The 16,993-nt window shown below is 36.4% G+C and overlaps 1 protein-coding gene across 3 annotated transcripts in view; it reads right to left on the bottom strand.

Moving 5' to 3' along the window:
• Positions 1-2,379: 2,379 nt before the first annotated feature.
• Positions 2,380-16,993, bottom strand: part of LOC145663199 (cytosolic carboxypeptidase-like protein 5) — a 16,019-nt gene continuing 1,405 nt past the window's right edge. The window contains exons 2-6 of one of the 3 annotated variants that reach the window (XM_081729541.1): positions 13,152-13,312; positions 11,092-11,154; positions 8,744-8,863; positions 5,710-5,855; positions 2,380-3,400 (exon numbers count right to left, since the gene is read on the bottom strand). In XM_081729541.1, coding sequence (XP_081585667.1) covers positions 2,699-3,400; positions 5,710-5,855; positions 8,744-8,863; positions 11,092-11,154; positions 13,152-13,245 — 1,125 coding nt within the window. In that variant the 5' untranslated portion in view covers positions 13,246-13,312 and the 3' untranslated portion in view covers positions 2,380-2,698. The remainder of the gene's footprint in view (positions 3,401-5,709; positions 5,856-8,743; positions 8,864-11,091; positions 11,155-13,151; positions 13,313-16,993) is intronic. The other 2 variants (XM_081729542.1, XM_081729543.1) reach the window with 2 other exon arrangements.

Raw genomic sequence — 16,993 nt, 5'->3', positions numbered from 1 at the left:
ATTTATACTCTCACATACAGAATAATATAATTACTATTCGTCGCAACAATTAATTAATCATTTTTTAAACAGGAGTAGCCATCAACACAGCTCGCAAAGTGTTTTGGATACTTTGTGATTAGGTACAATAACTAACTAACTATCTCTATGGACTATGAAACCCAGAGGTTAAATGCCTAACTAACTCTATGTCTTATGGAAGTTTATTACTGCGTTCACAAAAGCTCTCCACTGACTCCAACTGACTGACTCCTTAGCCAACTGGATCCACACTGAGAAAAAAAAAATGTAGATGGCGTACTTAAAAAGATAGGTTACATGCGTAATTCCTGTAGTTTCTGGACTTAACGTACAGCAGACGTATAACTGAAAACGCATGTTTTATAATACTTTCCGTATAAGTGTTCCATCTATACCTGGATTCCATATGAAATAATGTAGGCGGTCAGGATCTCACATACAAATGGACGTATACAAGATATAGTTGACGAAGGTAACATAAGTATATGCATGTGATGTCATACGGAAAACTGTTAGATATCAGACATCCTGCAACGGCATGATGTAACATCTAAGGGCAATGCCTATGTAGCATACATATAACGTATGCTCCGTACTGACTTCTATAGTAAGCAAGAGGATACCGTACATTTGTGCAATATACCGCTGTCCGGAGAACGGATTTTTCTCTGTGCAGTTTCTAGTTTGTATTCCTATTTCTATCAGATCCATCTTAATATTGTCTTCCCATCTGAGCCTAGATCTTCCTAATGGTTGTTTTCCGGTTGGTCTTCCAGTTAAGGCTTTGAAAACGTTCCTATTTTCTTCCATTCTTGCTACATGACCTGCCCACCTGAGCCTCATAGACTATTTTGTTTTCTATTAGCTTTTATGAGGTTTCTCTACTAACACAAGTTTTCAGTAGGAGTTTACAGAGTAACTAAAGATAAGAAAATCATACATCCTGATTATAAATTTACTTCCCGATAAATGAATCCTTGTAAAAGAAACCACCAAAATGTTTCGGAAAATACAAGAAACTTGATAATTCTCGTCTCTTTTTCGAGACGAGACGAGCAATTTCAGGAATCTCGTTGGACACTAGTTCATTCGTAAGATCTCAAACATTGTTTGAGTGTAACATGATTCGTAATGTAAACTAAGTTTATAAAATAATCGTATCATTACAACGAAAAGCATGTATCAACGTTTAAAGATATGCAAGTCATTACGTCATATATTCCAATAAATTCTCCTTTACGAATCACATCTCATCAGGGGCGCCGAAGAAAATTTTCTAGGGGGACATCTCCATGGTTGCTATATTACGTCTGGTATTTCTGGTATTTAATATACGTGGTTTGTTATATTACGTGTACATTTTCGTAAGCCAGGGGGCCGACCCCTTTGGGCGCCCATGCATCTCATCGATCTTATCCAGAACTATGAAATTACTCGGTCTACTTTATAGATTTCCCGAAATACAAAGTCATACTGTCTTTACAATGCTTTATGAGACTTACATTTCCCCATCATTGAATATTGTTCACCTCGTTGACTCGGTCTTAAACTTCTTTCTTACCATAGTTAGATTTAGAATTCCCGAGTTACGTGACCACACGAGACAAGTAATAATATATTTAATGAACTTATGTACCTCAGAAAAACGACGCCAAGGTGCAGACCTACTTTACCTATATAAGATTATCACTGGTAAAGTTGATTCTGGATTTTTATTATCAGAGATTAATTTTCGAGTTTCTCTCTGATGAATTCGTTCTCTTAATTTGCTATAACATACGAGACATCTAGATTATCAATTGTAAAACGCTTGTTGTTTTATAGACTAGCGCATGCATACAATACATTGCTAACATGATGTAATATTTTTTACTTCTGAACAAAACTTTAGAACTCAGCTAAAGGGAATATTGTAAATTTAGAGGTGAGCTTTCTTTGTTTGTATTTATTTTTTATTTTTATTTTTATTTTTATTTTATTTTATTTGTTATTAATTTCAGTCAATTGGCTTTAGGGATGTGCACGAGACAAGATTTGTGGCTGTCTCGTCTCGAAAATGTGCCGTGAAAGTGATGTCTCGACTTGAAAAATGTATATTTCTCTATTGGAAGAGCCGTGTCTCGACTCGTCTCGTGCGCATCCCTAATTGGCTTAATGCTGTATGAAACTCTGTGAATAAAAAAATAAATAAATAATATTGTTTGAATGTTGTTATACCACACTCTTCGTGGGCCTCTCGTTACGCGGAAGAATTCTGATAACTTGTAGTTAAAGTTTAAAAAAGTTAAGGCAAAAATTTGCAAAACGAAATGGTACCAGAAAACCTTTATATCAAGAAACGAATAAAACGACAACCTCTCCATGTCTCCATACGTTCTTTATATATTTCTTCAAGGTTAAGCGTTACAATTTCTTAACTAGCTAATTCTATGCTTATGTGTTTCTCCGAAACAATAACTTCCGATTAAGTATTAACGTGTTAACCAACTAATGAAAATTAATATGTCGTTGGATATCAAAGGACTAACCTAGGTGAATCATTCTGAAGATGTGTCTCAATTTGTGATCTAATAATAAAATTACATGTGTTCACAGAGCATATTTCGATTTCCACTTATTTGTTACTAAAATTTTTACGAATTTAGCTAGTGGTAAACTATTGGGTGACCTCAGAGGATTAGTTGCGGACGTCATCGTCGGAGGAGTCGTACTCCAGCTCAATGATGTCCTCTTTCTCCTCTCCGAAATGGTAGTAGCGGATGAGAGCTCTTGCGGCATACACAGAAGGATGAAAATCTAACGAAGGATTGCGGTAAACAGTGTTCAGGTCGATTCCTCGGACGTCCGTACGGTAATGTCCTTTGGCCACTCCGTCTGGGTTCAGAATAGGAATCAGCTTAAACACAAAACGCTTCCGGAGCAACAGAGCGATCGGATCTGTTTCCTGGAGGATGTAGTTGAGGAATCCCTCGAAGACGTAACTGGAGGGAGTCTCTGCAGCGTGGACTCTGGCGCTGATAAACACCACTTTCTTCCCTATGAATTTGAACGGGCGAGGAGTTTTCTTGTCTGGGAACAGATCTTTTAAGCGGACCTCTTTTTCATTGGTGATTCCGTGGTAGGAGGAGATAGTGACCAGGTCAATCCTTCTCTTTTCCAGCGAATAACAAACAACCTCCCGATGATAGTAGATGGAGTCGAGGTTGCCCTTCTCCTTGTACACTCGCTTGTATAGTTCGCACCGTTTGTCCACTTCACTCAGCAGCTTCTGCATATCACAATAAGGGTATGGGTAGGTGAACGCTATGTAAATTGAAGCGTCCTTGGATTCGGGCGTGTGCAGGCGAAAGCTCAAAATAAATTGGTTGTTCTCATCAACCTGAAAGTACGCAAGACATCGTTAACAGTCATCGCATATTAGAAACCAAAACACTTATTGGATAAATATTAGTAAATCTATGTTGACTTATTGATGGTTACAGGGTGGGCAGGGTGCAACTACCCCTCCAGGGAAGCTCCCCGCCGTTCGAGGAGGGGTGCACTTTAAGACAAAATTTTCTTAGTCGATACGATACGAACATGAAATTATAAATGAAGTATCAAATAGGTTCACTACATTACATAAACAAAACAGCACACAAAAGGTAAATAAAACAAAAATGAGTCCTGGGCCCATTTCAGTAAAAAATGTTTACTATTAGGGGCCCTAGAAATAACATTTATTGGTATGGCTTTGAGATTTGTCAATATCGGTCCCTTAATTTATTTGTCATGTATGGAAAGTGCCCAGGGGCGTAACTAACGGCCACGAAGACCTTTCCGTGCGGGAGGGCCCACAGGCTCCGGGGGAGGCCACAAACAGTAAGAGAAAGATTGAAAGAAAGGGACTATTTTTGAATTTTGCGGGGGGCAAATATTAATGCTTGCACTCCCAGAAAAAATTTAAGTTACGGCACTGGGTGATTAATAACAGCATTTCTCAAAGTGTGGTCTGCGAACCGCAAATGGCCCTCGAAAAATTAAAAAGGACTGATATCTTCTAGTGGTAAGTTCTACGTTTATACCCTTTCGAATTAAGGAGACGGATGATTAATTAAAGTAAATGATTATTACATAATTTGTGGAATTAGAATGTGGAAGATAATGGAAAAACCCAGAAAAAACACGAACAGGTTGTTATCTTCCACAAAATTACTTGGGTAAGGGCCTCTCACAGTAAAAGTGAGCACTCTACCACAGCCACTTTGTTCCCCAAGTAATCACCGGGGTCTGTTCATGTGATTCTCGTAAATTTAACATTAGTCTTCAAAAGACAAGAAGGGAGAATTGAAGTGAATTGCATTGAGAATCCCATAGAATTAGGGGCGTCATTTGAAGAGTGGAGGGGGTAAGTTTCAGAAACGCATGCTTTCTAATATCTAAAGTGTATACTAATATACTAATTAAAAAAAAAAAAAAACTTGAAAGTCTTATGTCAGTGGATGATCTTTCCCTCCTTGAAAAACCTGAAGTGACGCTCAGGTAAACATTATTAGAATTCTCATAGTATATATGGCGTGTTCAGTGCACTAGGGTATCAAATCCACTTTTGTTATTTTAGATATATATTTCATCTTTAAGACCTCTACATGAAGCTCCTTGGATAGCTTTGAAGATCTATGCTCAGATATTGTAAATAGCTCGTATAATGTTAAAAAAAATATGTAAAATTTTCCTAGTACCTACTTAAGTGTACCGTACAAACTTTATGTTACTCACAATTTTGGAAACTGAACTTGATTTCCTTGTGCTCTGAACACCCTGCATAGACACACACACACACACACAAAAAAAAAAAAACTTTTTAACTTTCAATTATTAAGTAAACCCAATATATACAGGGTGTTTCAAAACCACCGACAACGTTTGGGAGATGATTCCTGACACCAAGATAAGACAAAAAGTATAGACCAACCTGGGTCTACAAATGCTTCCTTTCGGAGTTATAGGCTGCCGAAAACATGAAAATATGAACTTTAACGGTTCATAGCTCCAAAACTATGGGACCGGACCTACCGTAGTCGGGTCAAGACTTTACTTAGGAACTAATATGTGCGCTATCCAAAAATACATGTTTCAGAATCCAGCGGTACTCAGGCAACAACTTTTATAGAGGGAGTTTAGCTTCGGGCATATAATTTGTAGTACTCACCAACTACCTCTATAAAAATTGTTTCGGAAGTACCGCAGGATTCTGAAACTTGGATATTTGGATAGGGCACATACTAGTTCGTAAGTGAAGTCTTGACCCGACTACGGTAAGTTCCATAGTTTTGGAGCTATGGACATCTAAAGTTCAATTTTTCATGTTTTCGGCTGCTTATAACTCCGAAAGGAAGTATTTGTGCACCCAGGTTGGTCTACACTTCTTCTCTTCTCTTGGTGTCAGGAATCACCTCCCAAACATTGTCGGTGTTGTTTTGAAACACCCTGTATACGGTTGTAGATAATGCGAAGCGGTTTTCTGCAATCAGCTAAGCATTCCAAGAACATGTTTCATCTTCATTCTAATTTCTCTACTAAATTCGAAAGTGGTAGAAATCTACTACTTCCGGTTTCAATATTCATTGAGAAAATGTCATGTCATACAAACCACACTCTTTCAACCAATGTACACGTGACACCGCTACTTATTTTTAAGGTACTTACAGTATATCGAGGCTTTTCGCGTATTCTTTCCCACGAGTCCATCCCAGGTACAATTCTATACACTGGCTGCATTCCCTGTACAAAAAGCTTCGTCTTATCATTCATATTCATAATGTTTAGTTTTATTAAAGTTTGTGGAGGACCACCTGCAAGAAATAGAGCGTCATAACAGTTTTAGTAAACTCTTGCAGCAAGAAATTCGCTTAAAATTACAATGTAGCTACTCTTATGCATAATGCAATGGTTCTTTTATCATTAAATGATCTTTAGAAAACAGTGAATTATCAAGTTATTTCTATATGTTGAAAAAAGTAGCAAAGATTATTAATATAACAAAGCAACATTTTAGTGTTTCATATGCTGAATATTACTGACCAATAGTCAATGTAGTAAAATGCTTAATTTGATTTACGTACGTCAGTCAAATACTTCTTCGTGTTCTATTGCTTAGTTTTATACGAAAACTGCGTCAATGAATTAAGCAGGATTCGATTTTTTTGTAAACTAAAAAGTTTTAAAATATACTTCCATTTATGAATTAAAATGTCAAAATATCATTTCAAATGTAAACTAAAAGCAGTTTTTGGTGTTTCAGTATGAGGGAGAAAGTTTGATATATTTCCGCCATCAATACAATAATACTGTAATATAGCAATAACAATAAAATGAAATGAAATGTAATCTTTGAGTTTTACGTCCCACGATTATGCCAGTTAGGCTAAAGGAGACGGGGATGATGAGTAATGAATGAAATGGTGGAATGAAGAAAGTGGGACGAAACGGGAGAACCTCAAGAAAACCCACCCACACGGTACTTGTCCACCACAAAGTTCACTTGGTGGGGGCTTGGATCGAACTCCGGACCCCAAGCACCAGAGGTGAACGCTCTACCACTGAGCCACCACGGCCCTAATAATAATAATAATAATAATAATAATAATAGAAAAATATATTTAACTACTTACATCGGAGAAGTTTTACCCTCCCCTCCCAAGCAAGCTGAAATAACACTAATGCTAAAATTCAACTAATGCACAACTTCACATTATTAAAAAAAAAAAAAAAAAAAAAAAAAGCATTACTATTTCAAGTGTGCCCCTCCTGGAGCTGATGTCAATGTGTGTTTTCCTGTACCTCCCTCGAAAGAGAAGGAAGGGATAATTTGCTTTGACCGAGATCCTTCAACAATTGAATGTAGATAGGTTTGTCACATTGACGGGCTTCGATGTGCACTGTCCGTTAGCCATTCTGGTACGTAGCCTACAATCTTCACTCGTCAAGACCAAACGACTGAATGACAAATTGGCAACACAGTCAAGGTTATTCACTTCCTTCCTCAAAGCAAAGGAAGAGTTTCCTTCGTGAGAAGGTGGAGCGGGTGAAGTCGAAGTATATTCTATATACTTCAAATAGAAAGGATCTAGGGCAATTTACTTTAGGCATCTTGAAATTATACTCAGTGATGACAAGTTCTATGACAAAAATTCCTCCAACAATTGTCAAACATCATTGATACTCAAAAAATATCCATACGCTCAGTACTAAAGGAAGAAAAACAGAAAAACGCGTTTTACTATAAGTAGCTACTAGTGTTGATTTCAGGAGGTGGTACGAAGGTAATTCAAGCGGAGTCATATCTCTGATTGTCCTTAAAGTGGATTACCACTATTTTCGCAATACTACTTTCATCTTCTGTGTATGTAAAGTGGATGGAAATATGTTTCAGCAATATACAACAAAGAAATGACTTCAGGTACCTTTACAGACGGGAAAAGAAAGATACAGAGGCTGATTCCAATTTCATTTTTCAACGTCATGTAACGACTTTGATCATCTCACACAATACAATATTCCTTCAAATCCTGTTACATAAGGTCAATAAGAAATAAGTTACAATTGATTTTGTGGCCAATACTAGCCAATATATTTCTCAGCAATAATTGAAAATCGCCTAAAAATATGCTTTTACGAGGCTATTCACAAAGTAACAGACGTTAAGCCGTTTATCGTACCGTGGCACAAATTTTTCAGTACCATCGTGGTAGACATCTGCCGTATGGTATTGGTGGTAACCAAGCTTTTCCAATAATATTTCATGCAATAAACTCCTTGAAATTTGGGGAAAATGTTCATCAAGTTCTGTAATCATGAAACGACGATTTACATGAATTTTGTGGTCGATTTGCCTCACCTGTTCATCAGACACAAGGCTAGGCCTACCATTGCGGTCCTCATCATGAACATTGGAACGGCCATTTTTGAAATCAATGCACCTTTGCCTCACCCTGCCTTCACTCATTATTCCATGTCCATACACTTCTCACAGTTGGCGATAGATTTCAATTGGCTTGTGGTTTTTAGCTAACGAAAATCTGATCCCAGAACGCACCTCACAAGAGGCGGGATTTTCTATTGCAGCGCACATTGTAACACGTCACAGAAAGCGCACACTAAGAGTGTCAAAGTCCTCATGCTACTACAGCTGGATGCGTAATGAGAGTGGCAACGTTCTGATACCAAGACGACAACTCTAGCCCCGCCCACGGCCAAAACGTCTGCTACTTTCTGGAGAGTCCTCGTATATCACTTCAGCCCTCGAATGATCTTGAGCCAAAGTGTGCTTCAAATATGCATTTATATAACCAATAAAATCCATGTTTTCGTGTTCACAAGTGTCAGAAATATGTTTATATTTAATTCGACATCTAGAAAGATGTCAAGTTAAAAAACAATATAACATATTATAGAAATTTAAGCCTTAGAAATAACAAAAGTATATTTTTCGCTGGGGCTAATCACGTGATACCGTAATCCGTTTTCTTGTAAGTTGGATAATGTTGCATGAGAGGACTTTACTGTGAAAAGTATCTGTATATAGTAATTAAAGTTACTTTCAAATACAGATAATGAGTATACTACAACTGAAATACTATAAGTTCCTAGAAAACAAGTTCATAGTAACATCAGTATACAGTGTGTATATATACAGGTACATACATATTGTAATAACTTATGTAGTAAAACTGGATACAACCTCTTATTCCAAAATGGAACCAAGTTCTGTAGTTAGTCTCGAAGACTGTTCCAGCACAATCAGGCTTCGTCCACACATTAAATTCAAATTGTTCTTCATTCTCAGGGTCTCTGGGAACACCTGCAGGATCAACATGAGGTTAAATTATAATTTGTAAAGGTGTACATTTTACGTAAATTTTACAATAAAGAATAAACACTTCTTATCTCTTTAATTGTATAAATTTTATTTAGCTGCTGCAGATGTTGTAAAATATTTTCAACTGAAATATCGTTAAGGATAAATTAAAATTACGCAATTAAAGAGGTGGCAAGGTTTGTAATTTGTTAACATTATAACTAGTTTCATATTTTGTTGTTGTTCATTAGTGATATTACCAAGTTTATTGTGGTTTAATCTTAAACATTAGGCAAACTTATACCTTAAAATGAAAGGAAGACATGGGATGATGCTTAAATTACCTTAACTGTAACTGAACTCCAGTGAATTTTCCTCAAACAATTTCACATTTATTTAGGCAAACTTAGTGCTACAAATCGTATCAATACGAGGAACATCCAATAAGTACCTACTGAGACAGAAAGGGAGGAGCAGAGCATAATGACACTGACACACACGTCAAGGCTACTGTGAGAAACCCCACTGCTCAATTTGAGGTCAGTCGGACCAACGCAGTGGCCATGAGTAGAGTGTATGTATTATTCCGCAAGCAATGGATTTGCAGCTGGTGATAGAGAATGAAACCTGGATCCACCATCGGGATCCTGAGAACAAGCAATCCATGCAGTGGAAAAACTTGCCGGGACAACGTTTTCCGTCGGACAACGAGGTCCAACAGACTGTTTCCCAGTGGTTTTACTGGCCACGACAAAGACAAGTTTTTCTCTGGGATTTCTTCGCCGCCCAGAAAGTGGCAACAACATCAGGGACAACATCGAAAAACAGTGATGAGCAGGTGAACCTATCTGCATTCCTTCCTGTCTAGGTAGATAACTTATTGGACGCTGCTCGTATGTATGTACGAGAAACATGCCGAAAATTTTAAAAAGTCTTTAAAAATCTATTTATTTACATAAAACCTTTTACAATTTCTGATTTACGTATATATATAAATCGTTTTTGGAATATCAGTGCGATAGCTTCTTCACTTGTTAGAAAGCGGCGTCCTGGAATCTTTTTCTTGAGTTTTGGAAAGAAGACAAAATCACATGGAGCTAAATTTGGATAATAAACCGAGTACGATAAAATATTGACTCCACTTTTCTATAGAAACTCCCAAGATTTTGCGCGCTGTGCATTGTCGTGATGAACAAGAAAGTGAGACAGTGGAGGCTTTCGGTGGGGAAATCTCCAAGTTTCAAATACACTCGGAAGGCAATAAGTAACGTACCATTCTATTGTCACTGTACGTCGATCATCTAACTGTATAGTTGGTAAATGGTCGATCTTAGAGAAAAAAGATGCCACTATAACTTTACCCACTGCGTACTTCTTTAACTTTTGGAGCGCGGAACGAAACACCATATTGTCAATTGTTCTTTTGTTTCGGGGTCATAGTTGCATGGAAACCTCACGTGTTTCGTTACCTGTGACGATTTTATAAACATCTTTACTTTGACTCTGCAAAAATCTGTTAAGCACCACTTTACGCGGTCATCTTTTTGCTCAGCCGTAAGCACCTGTGAGACCAGCGATTGCAACACTTGCAAAGGAAGAGACAATCTTTTATTATGGACTATGCTGCAGTTGATCCAAGTTTGAAGGTTGACTGAATTTCCCCTTATGTGATGTGGTGAAACTTTTTCACAAGAGTTCTTATTGCTACATTCTCATCCGTAACTGCGGTGCTAGGACACCCAGAACAGAGCTCGTCTGTCAGGTTTTGTCGGCTGCATTTAAATTCCGGTAATCAATTAAAAACTGTTGCGCGTGAAGGGGCAGATTATCAGAAACACTTTTTTAAACTTACTAATTATAACTTCTATGTAATAATATGGATCGTAAGTTGTAAAGCATTCTAATGGTGACCATTCGGTTTCTTGACCCGGAATACATACGTTTCAATAATAATAATAATAATAAAAAGTTGGCTCCATTCGGTTAATTTCATGACAAGTATCAAATTTGATCCCGTTTGTTAGAAAATAGCATTCCGGTGACCTCATAAGCCGTTTCTGGCAAAGGATTCACTTTCATCTTTACCAACAGGCATTTTCTTCCTCTGTGAATTATCCTCTATTAATGTACCAAGTGACAATTCCCAGCTAAGAAGAAAAGTGTTTCACCTACTAGTCCAGAATCAAATATCCTTACTACAGGCTTTCTTAATTAACACTATGAGAACTTACCATAGTCTTTGGCTGGACTACGTGCCCTCATCGGGGAGCCGTCTTTTGCCTTTCTGGGGGATTCTAGGATTTAAAGAGATCAAACATTAATTACAGAAAATACTAATTAGTTTCTATTCTTAAATTTTACGATATTCTTCATAGAAAGTTTGATATAACAATAAGAAGTGTAGTACAACTATGAGACATTTCTAAATGACCCAAGCAACCCATTATGAATGTAAAAGAATTTTCGTTATGGTACGAAAGTCTTGATTCCACAATATAATCATTCTTCAAATATTTTTTTCCACCACACAAATGTAGGCATGTACATTTTGTAAGTGACGGAACATGTCACAAACTTTGTCACCCGTAATCCGTATGATCCGTGATCAAGTATGGCCCATGTGACCCAGATGCGTGAAAACATCATCATGCATATGGACATTATGTGTGAAGGGGAATAAACACGATTCCTCTCTCTCTCTCTCTCTCTTCCTCTTATCACTAAATCTATAGTTTCTTTTTTTTTTTCTTGTGAGTGCGTGTGTCTGTATATGTCAACCAGTCATGCTCAACAGGTCTGTCGCGACACACTGATAAGGCGCGCAGTCCCATACGGTGCGTCACGAAATTTTAGAATTTAGAAATTATGAAACATTTAATAACCAGGTAATATCAATCTTGAGACAGACACCTCCAACTGCAGCTAGAATACTCAATACTACAGGGTGAGTTTTTTAAAACTCACGGATTTCATTTGGGTCTAGAATTTCTAACAAAGTTCGATCTTCATGCTTTTTGTGGCAAATGATCAAGGAAGGATACAATTGGAATCAAGTGCGGTGCGGCGTGAAGATTTGAGTTTTCTTCGTGCATGGAAACCTCACAAAGGTCAATAAGAATAAGAAATAGGAAACTGTGCTGTTGTATTGGGAATTGTCCTGTAGAGTTCTGTGCTACTGTGTGAGTATAATCAGGACACAGTAAGAATAGTGTACTCTTTGGTGCAACATGAGTTTGTCGTTAAAAGTTTTTGGTAAAGGAATCGGTTGTTGCTTTGCGAAGGTCATTTACAAACAAATTTACCTCACGTTCTGCCCCACATAATAACATAATATATCTATGGTCGCTAGTGAATAAATTGGAAGAAACAGGATCGCTTCTGAGTGAGACAGGAAAACATCGGACCTTTTGCGCAGCTCTTGTGGAGGATGTTATTTATCGACTCCTTAGGTCGCCCAAGAAATCTCTCCGTTGTTTGTAGCAAGAAATCGGCTGTAGCTATTCATCGTGGGATTTTTGGATGTTACCACTAACACTTAATTTGTATTCTCACTAACACTTAATTTGTATTCTGCAATTTCGCTTCAAAAATCCAAAACCTCATTCCAATTGCAAAGTACACTGACGAATATTTGCTCTTTTTCTTGAGGCGTGGCCGATATTACTCTGGATGAATTTAAACTAGCAAACATAGTCCCATAAATCTCCCATCTTACTTGATCATTTGTCACAAAAAGCATGGAAATTGGACTTCAGTTAGAAATTCTAGACCCAAATGAAATCCGTGAGTTTGAAAAGAATCACTGTACATACAGTCATTATTTTATAAAAACTTGTTCTCATCCGCTGAACAAAAGATGCATTTACTATAATAGCACTATATTCTTCCTCTTTCTTTTGTAATGTAATTGTGTATTGGCCAATGTAGATGTAGTTTATGAACTCTATGACAATCGGCAACATCTTATTAAACCTTTTATCCTTTAAAACAAAGGATGAGTTTCTAGTAACATTTTTTATGACACTGGGCGTAAGTATTCAACGATTGAACTGTTACCATTGTCATTCTTTCGCAGTAAATTCGCTTTTTTCTTTGATGCAAAATACGGTGGAAAGCAATGAGTATACCCCATATGAGATATGGACACTAACTCTATAAGGAGTCATATTCTTTACACACAATGGAATACTCACAATTAAAGTACACTCACACTCAAAGTTAAAAAACGAATTTGCGTATTTTAAGTATTGTTTCAAAACATAAAGTAAAGAACAATGTTATTATAACATACCAGTACCATTCTTTTTGAGAACCTGTTCCACTTTGGCCATATTTCCTGAATCGAAATTTGAGAAAAATGTGAAACCTGCACAATTAACTTCCATCGTGTAGACAATTTAAATGGCCTCAGAAGCAAATAAGAATCTTAAAGTATTACATGGTAAAGATTAGCTGAAAAAAGAAAATATGTACAGATTGATTTGAATCCTTCAATAACTACTATGACAAATATTTAGAAAATTTCTAAGAAAGGTAATTTTAATAGTAATAAAACGATAAGAAAACTAATATTGCATAGAATAAGTCCTTTGTTTTTTAAATCTTATAGTATGGTGTAAGCAATTTCCTTTGAAGATGTCCACAAGGAGTAGTTTCTTCTTGGAGTAAGTTTTCCTGGGCACGTTCTCTAAAGAATTGTTCAGCCGATTTTATGCATATTTCATAAACAAACCTGCAATATGACGTGAGTTGTCTCTTCAGAAAATATCATCAAAGTGTAGATTATTCTTGGGATGAATTTTTTCAAACACTTTCCCCAAAAATTACTGTAAGACTATTTTATTCATATATCATAAGTAAACACAAAGCAACCTTCTCACGGTCTTGGGTTCTTTTCTAAGTGTCGCTGTTCGTGAGAGCGACATCAATTACGCAATCCGTTTAATTAGGGCGGCGTGAATTACGAAAGCTAGTGGGTAAGCAATTGAACAGTGCTCCTCCTATACTACGTACCAAAGTGTATCTATTAGATGGTTAGAGAGAATTGTAGAGTTATCATGTATCCTTGTATTGGGCCTTGTAATGTCTCACTAGCCTTTAGAGAGATATTGAAAAGTACCGTGTACTTTTTTTCACTTTGCGGAACACTTCAGCTTTGCTCCGTCCATACGCTCCATGCAATATCACATTTAGGACACGCAATTGTGATATTTAGAATATCAGTAATACAGCTATTTGCACGTAAATTACAAACTTGAATGGCATACGGATTAAAATATTAAGCTTTAGCATAGAATAATGAATACCTACATTATTCATTACTGTATAGATATAGCAACAGCTGCAAATGTTAATTCGTACGTAGATAGGCCTAATTTTCCAGTTTTGATTCTAAACAAACAAATTCCCTTCAAAACTACCACATTTCGTTACACTTGATCTATGTGAGGAAGCGTAATATGCCAATTATCGTACATTTTGCATTTTTACAGCTGTTCAAAAGCGAAATACAGGTCAAAAATTTCTTTCTACACCTTTATCAAAGATTTCACAAATTCTCCTTAATTCATATAATCCTATTACTGTACCCACTATGAAATGATTATTAACAAGTAATTCCTTCCGTGTAGTTGACAACGAGAGCCATGACTTATACGGACTTTTCATATAAAACCATTTCCTAATTTTCATAAAATTCTTATATATTAGTAGTTTTTTTTAGCTATACCTGGACCAAGGGATTGGTTTCGTAATTGAGTAACCATTTTCGGAATGGGAAGCATATGGAAGAGAAAGCGTGTGTGTATGAAGAGAGATGTAGGGCGCCTAAAGCATAGTGAAGTACATTCAAATGTTGGATCGTATACAATGTACAGGACTTCATTTAAGCGGGCTTATAAAATAGTAATCTTACATTTTTTGTTATTTTTACCATATTACTTTAATTAATGTTATCCACTATGAGAATATGTGATCCTTATACATTGGTATTTCATAGTGACATAACGCCTTTTTCCTGTAAATTTTCGTTCTCATGTGTTAAACTGCACCACTTCATTTCTTGTCATCCTTGTAAGTATTAACTTTTGGAGAAGAATGAGAATATGAAGACACTATTTCGAAGATTTTCGGGTAAAATTGTCAGTGTCATTGTTGTATAATCCACCGTACAGGAAGCTACTATACAAAATATGAACTCTCTCCCCCAAAGTTGTTTTGACCCACATTATTGTAAACAGCGCTCCCCTCAGTTCCACTCTTGCAAGTTGTCTGCTTTCGCTTGCAAAGAAATTCTATAGTTACTTCGCAACAGTGTTATCAGACCCTAACAAGCAAGTGCTACTCTTCTCCCGGTAGATTAATAAATATTCCCTCGCAAACATGACTAATAAAATAGAACATCACCAATAGTTTAGTGGTTTTTATGCTCTTACGAGAATGTTGTGCACATAACACAATATGTATATAGTTATTGCCTTTACGCTCCGCTCTTGTTAATCTGCGCGTGAGAGACCCGAAGTGACAAATATTTATAGGTACAGCAATTCTTAAGCTGTTGGCATACATCAAAGAAACTCTTAAGTCATTTTATGGTTGCACTATATTCTCAATTTGTACGATATTTTATCTTTAATATAACAGGAAAGTCATTCATCTAAAAAGAAAACATTATTTTTTCTAGCACGCAAAATGCTCACTTCTCTTGTTATCAATGTTTCATGTCCCACCACGACGAGACGCTGACACGAAATGCGGATCAAAAGTTAATTTGGCAAAGTGTACACTATATAGTGTACACTCCATTTGTAGACTTTGAGTGTGCATGCTCAAAGTGTGCATTTCGCACTTTTGCACAAAGCCTAAGGTAAGGCTTTTTGACGTTTAACATTGAATTTGACCTTGACAGTCACCGCTAGGAATTGGGACCCGTACTAGGGGAGACCGGGGCTGGTTGAAACATTTTTTACATTTGCCCACATAACTTTTGTAATATGTATTTGAAATTCACAAAAAAAAAAAAAAAAAAAAAAAAAAAAAATGAACCAAATTAAAGTTTGAAATTTCACCTCGTATTATGTACATTTTCATTCTTTTATTGGTTTACATTACGGAGTAACACACGATTTTCTTCAGGTCTACAAGTGTTACAAGCAACACCGTTCACGGAGTAGATTGAAACACATCGTGGGGTTGATTGAAACAAAGGAAATATATTATTCTAAGTTCTATTTTAGCCTTTATAAAATGTAATTAGCTATAATATAATGCGAATTCTACACAAATTGTGAAACAGATCAAAACTATTTTCATACCCATACAGAAAATGTGCTTGTAACAATGATAAAACATAGCATTGCAGTACTGCATTACTTGTTATGTTGCTTCGCGAAAGCTGCATTCCTAATAATCGTCGGAATTTCAGTTCTGACATACGAAAGGAACTGTTCCATCAGTGCACATTTCATGAGCCCAAAAGTGGCATGATGTACATTTAACCCACTTTTCACGAGGTTTGCTGTTAGAATATGTATCACAACAAAAAAGACAAAAGTATTCATCTTCTGAACTCGAACTGGGGTCAATTTTTTTTTCTATTTCTTTCTTTAGTGAACAGGTTCTTTTTCGATAGTCCTACTAAGCTAATGCTTCTCCCTGTTTGTAGTTTGTAGTTTTTGAAATGACTAAATTATTTGAATCATAAGAACTCAAATCATTTTTAAAAAATCAATTCATCGTTTACAAAGGCTTGACTATATGAGAAAATGTAAGCGAGGTTGGTTGAAACACTTAAAAATTTGTGTTTCAATCAACCCCCTGCTATCCGCCATGATAAGAATGCAAATAATGACACACACAATTTGTTAAATCAAAATATAAGCAATGCAAATCGTACACGATACTTCAAACCACTTGCTGGATACTACTTATATTTCCATAACTTTGTTATTCTGAAATAATAAAAGAAAAACATTATTTTTAAAGTTACTCATCACCTTCAAAAACAAATTTTTCAAGATAAATTGTGAACAGTGGCCCCAACCTCCATGAAACTCGTACACAATGAAGAGATTTGACTAATGTTGCTGTACTAGGAAGACAGAGTTGCTATGCTCCTTTCGTCATAATTTTTAG

Source organism: Thermobia domestica, chromosome 10 (genome assembly GCF_964235325.1).
Source record: "Thermobia domestica chromosome 10, izTheDome1.hap1.1, whole genome shotgun sequence".
Lineage (NCBI taxonomy): Eukaryota > Metazoa > Arthropoda > Insecta > Zygentoma > Lepismatidae > Thermobia > Thermobia domestica.
Note: the sequence above shows the minus strand (reverse complement) of the source record. Positions and strands in the feature narration are given on the sequence as shown.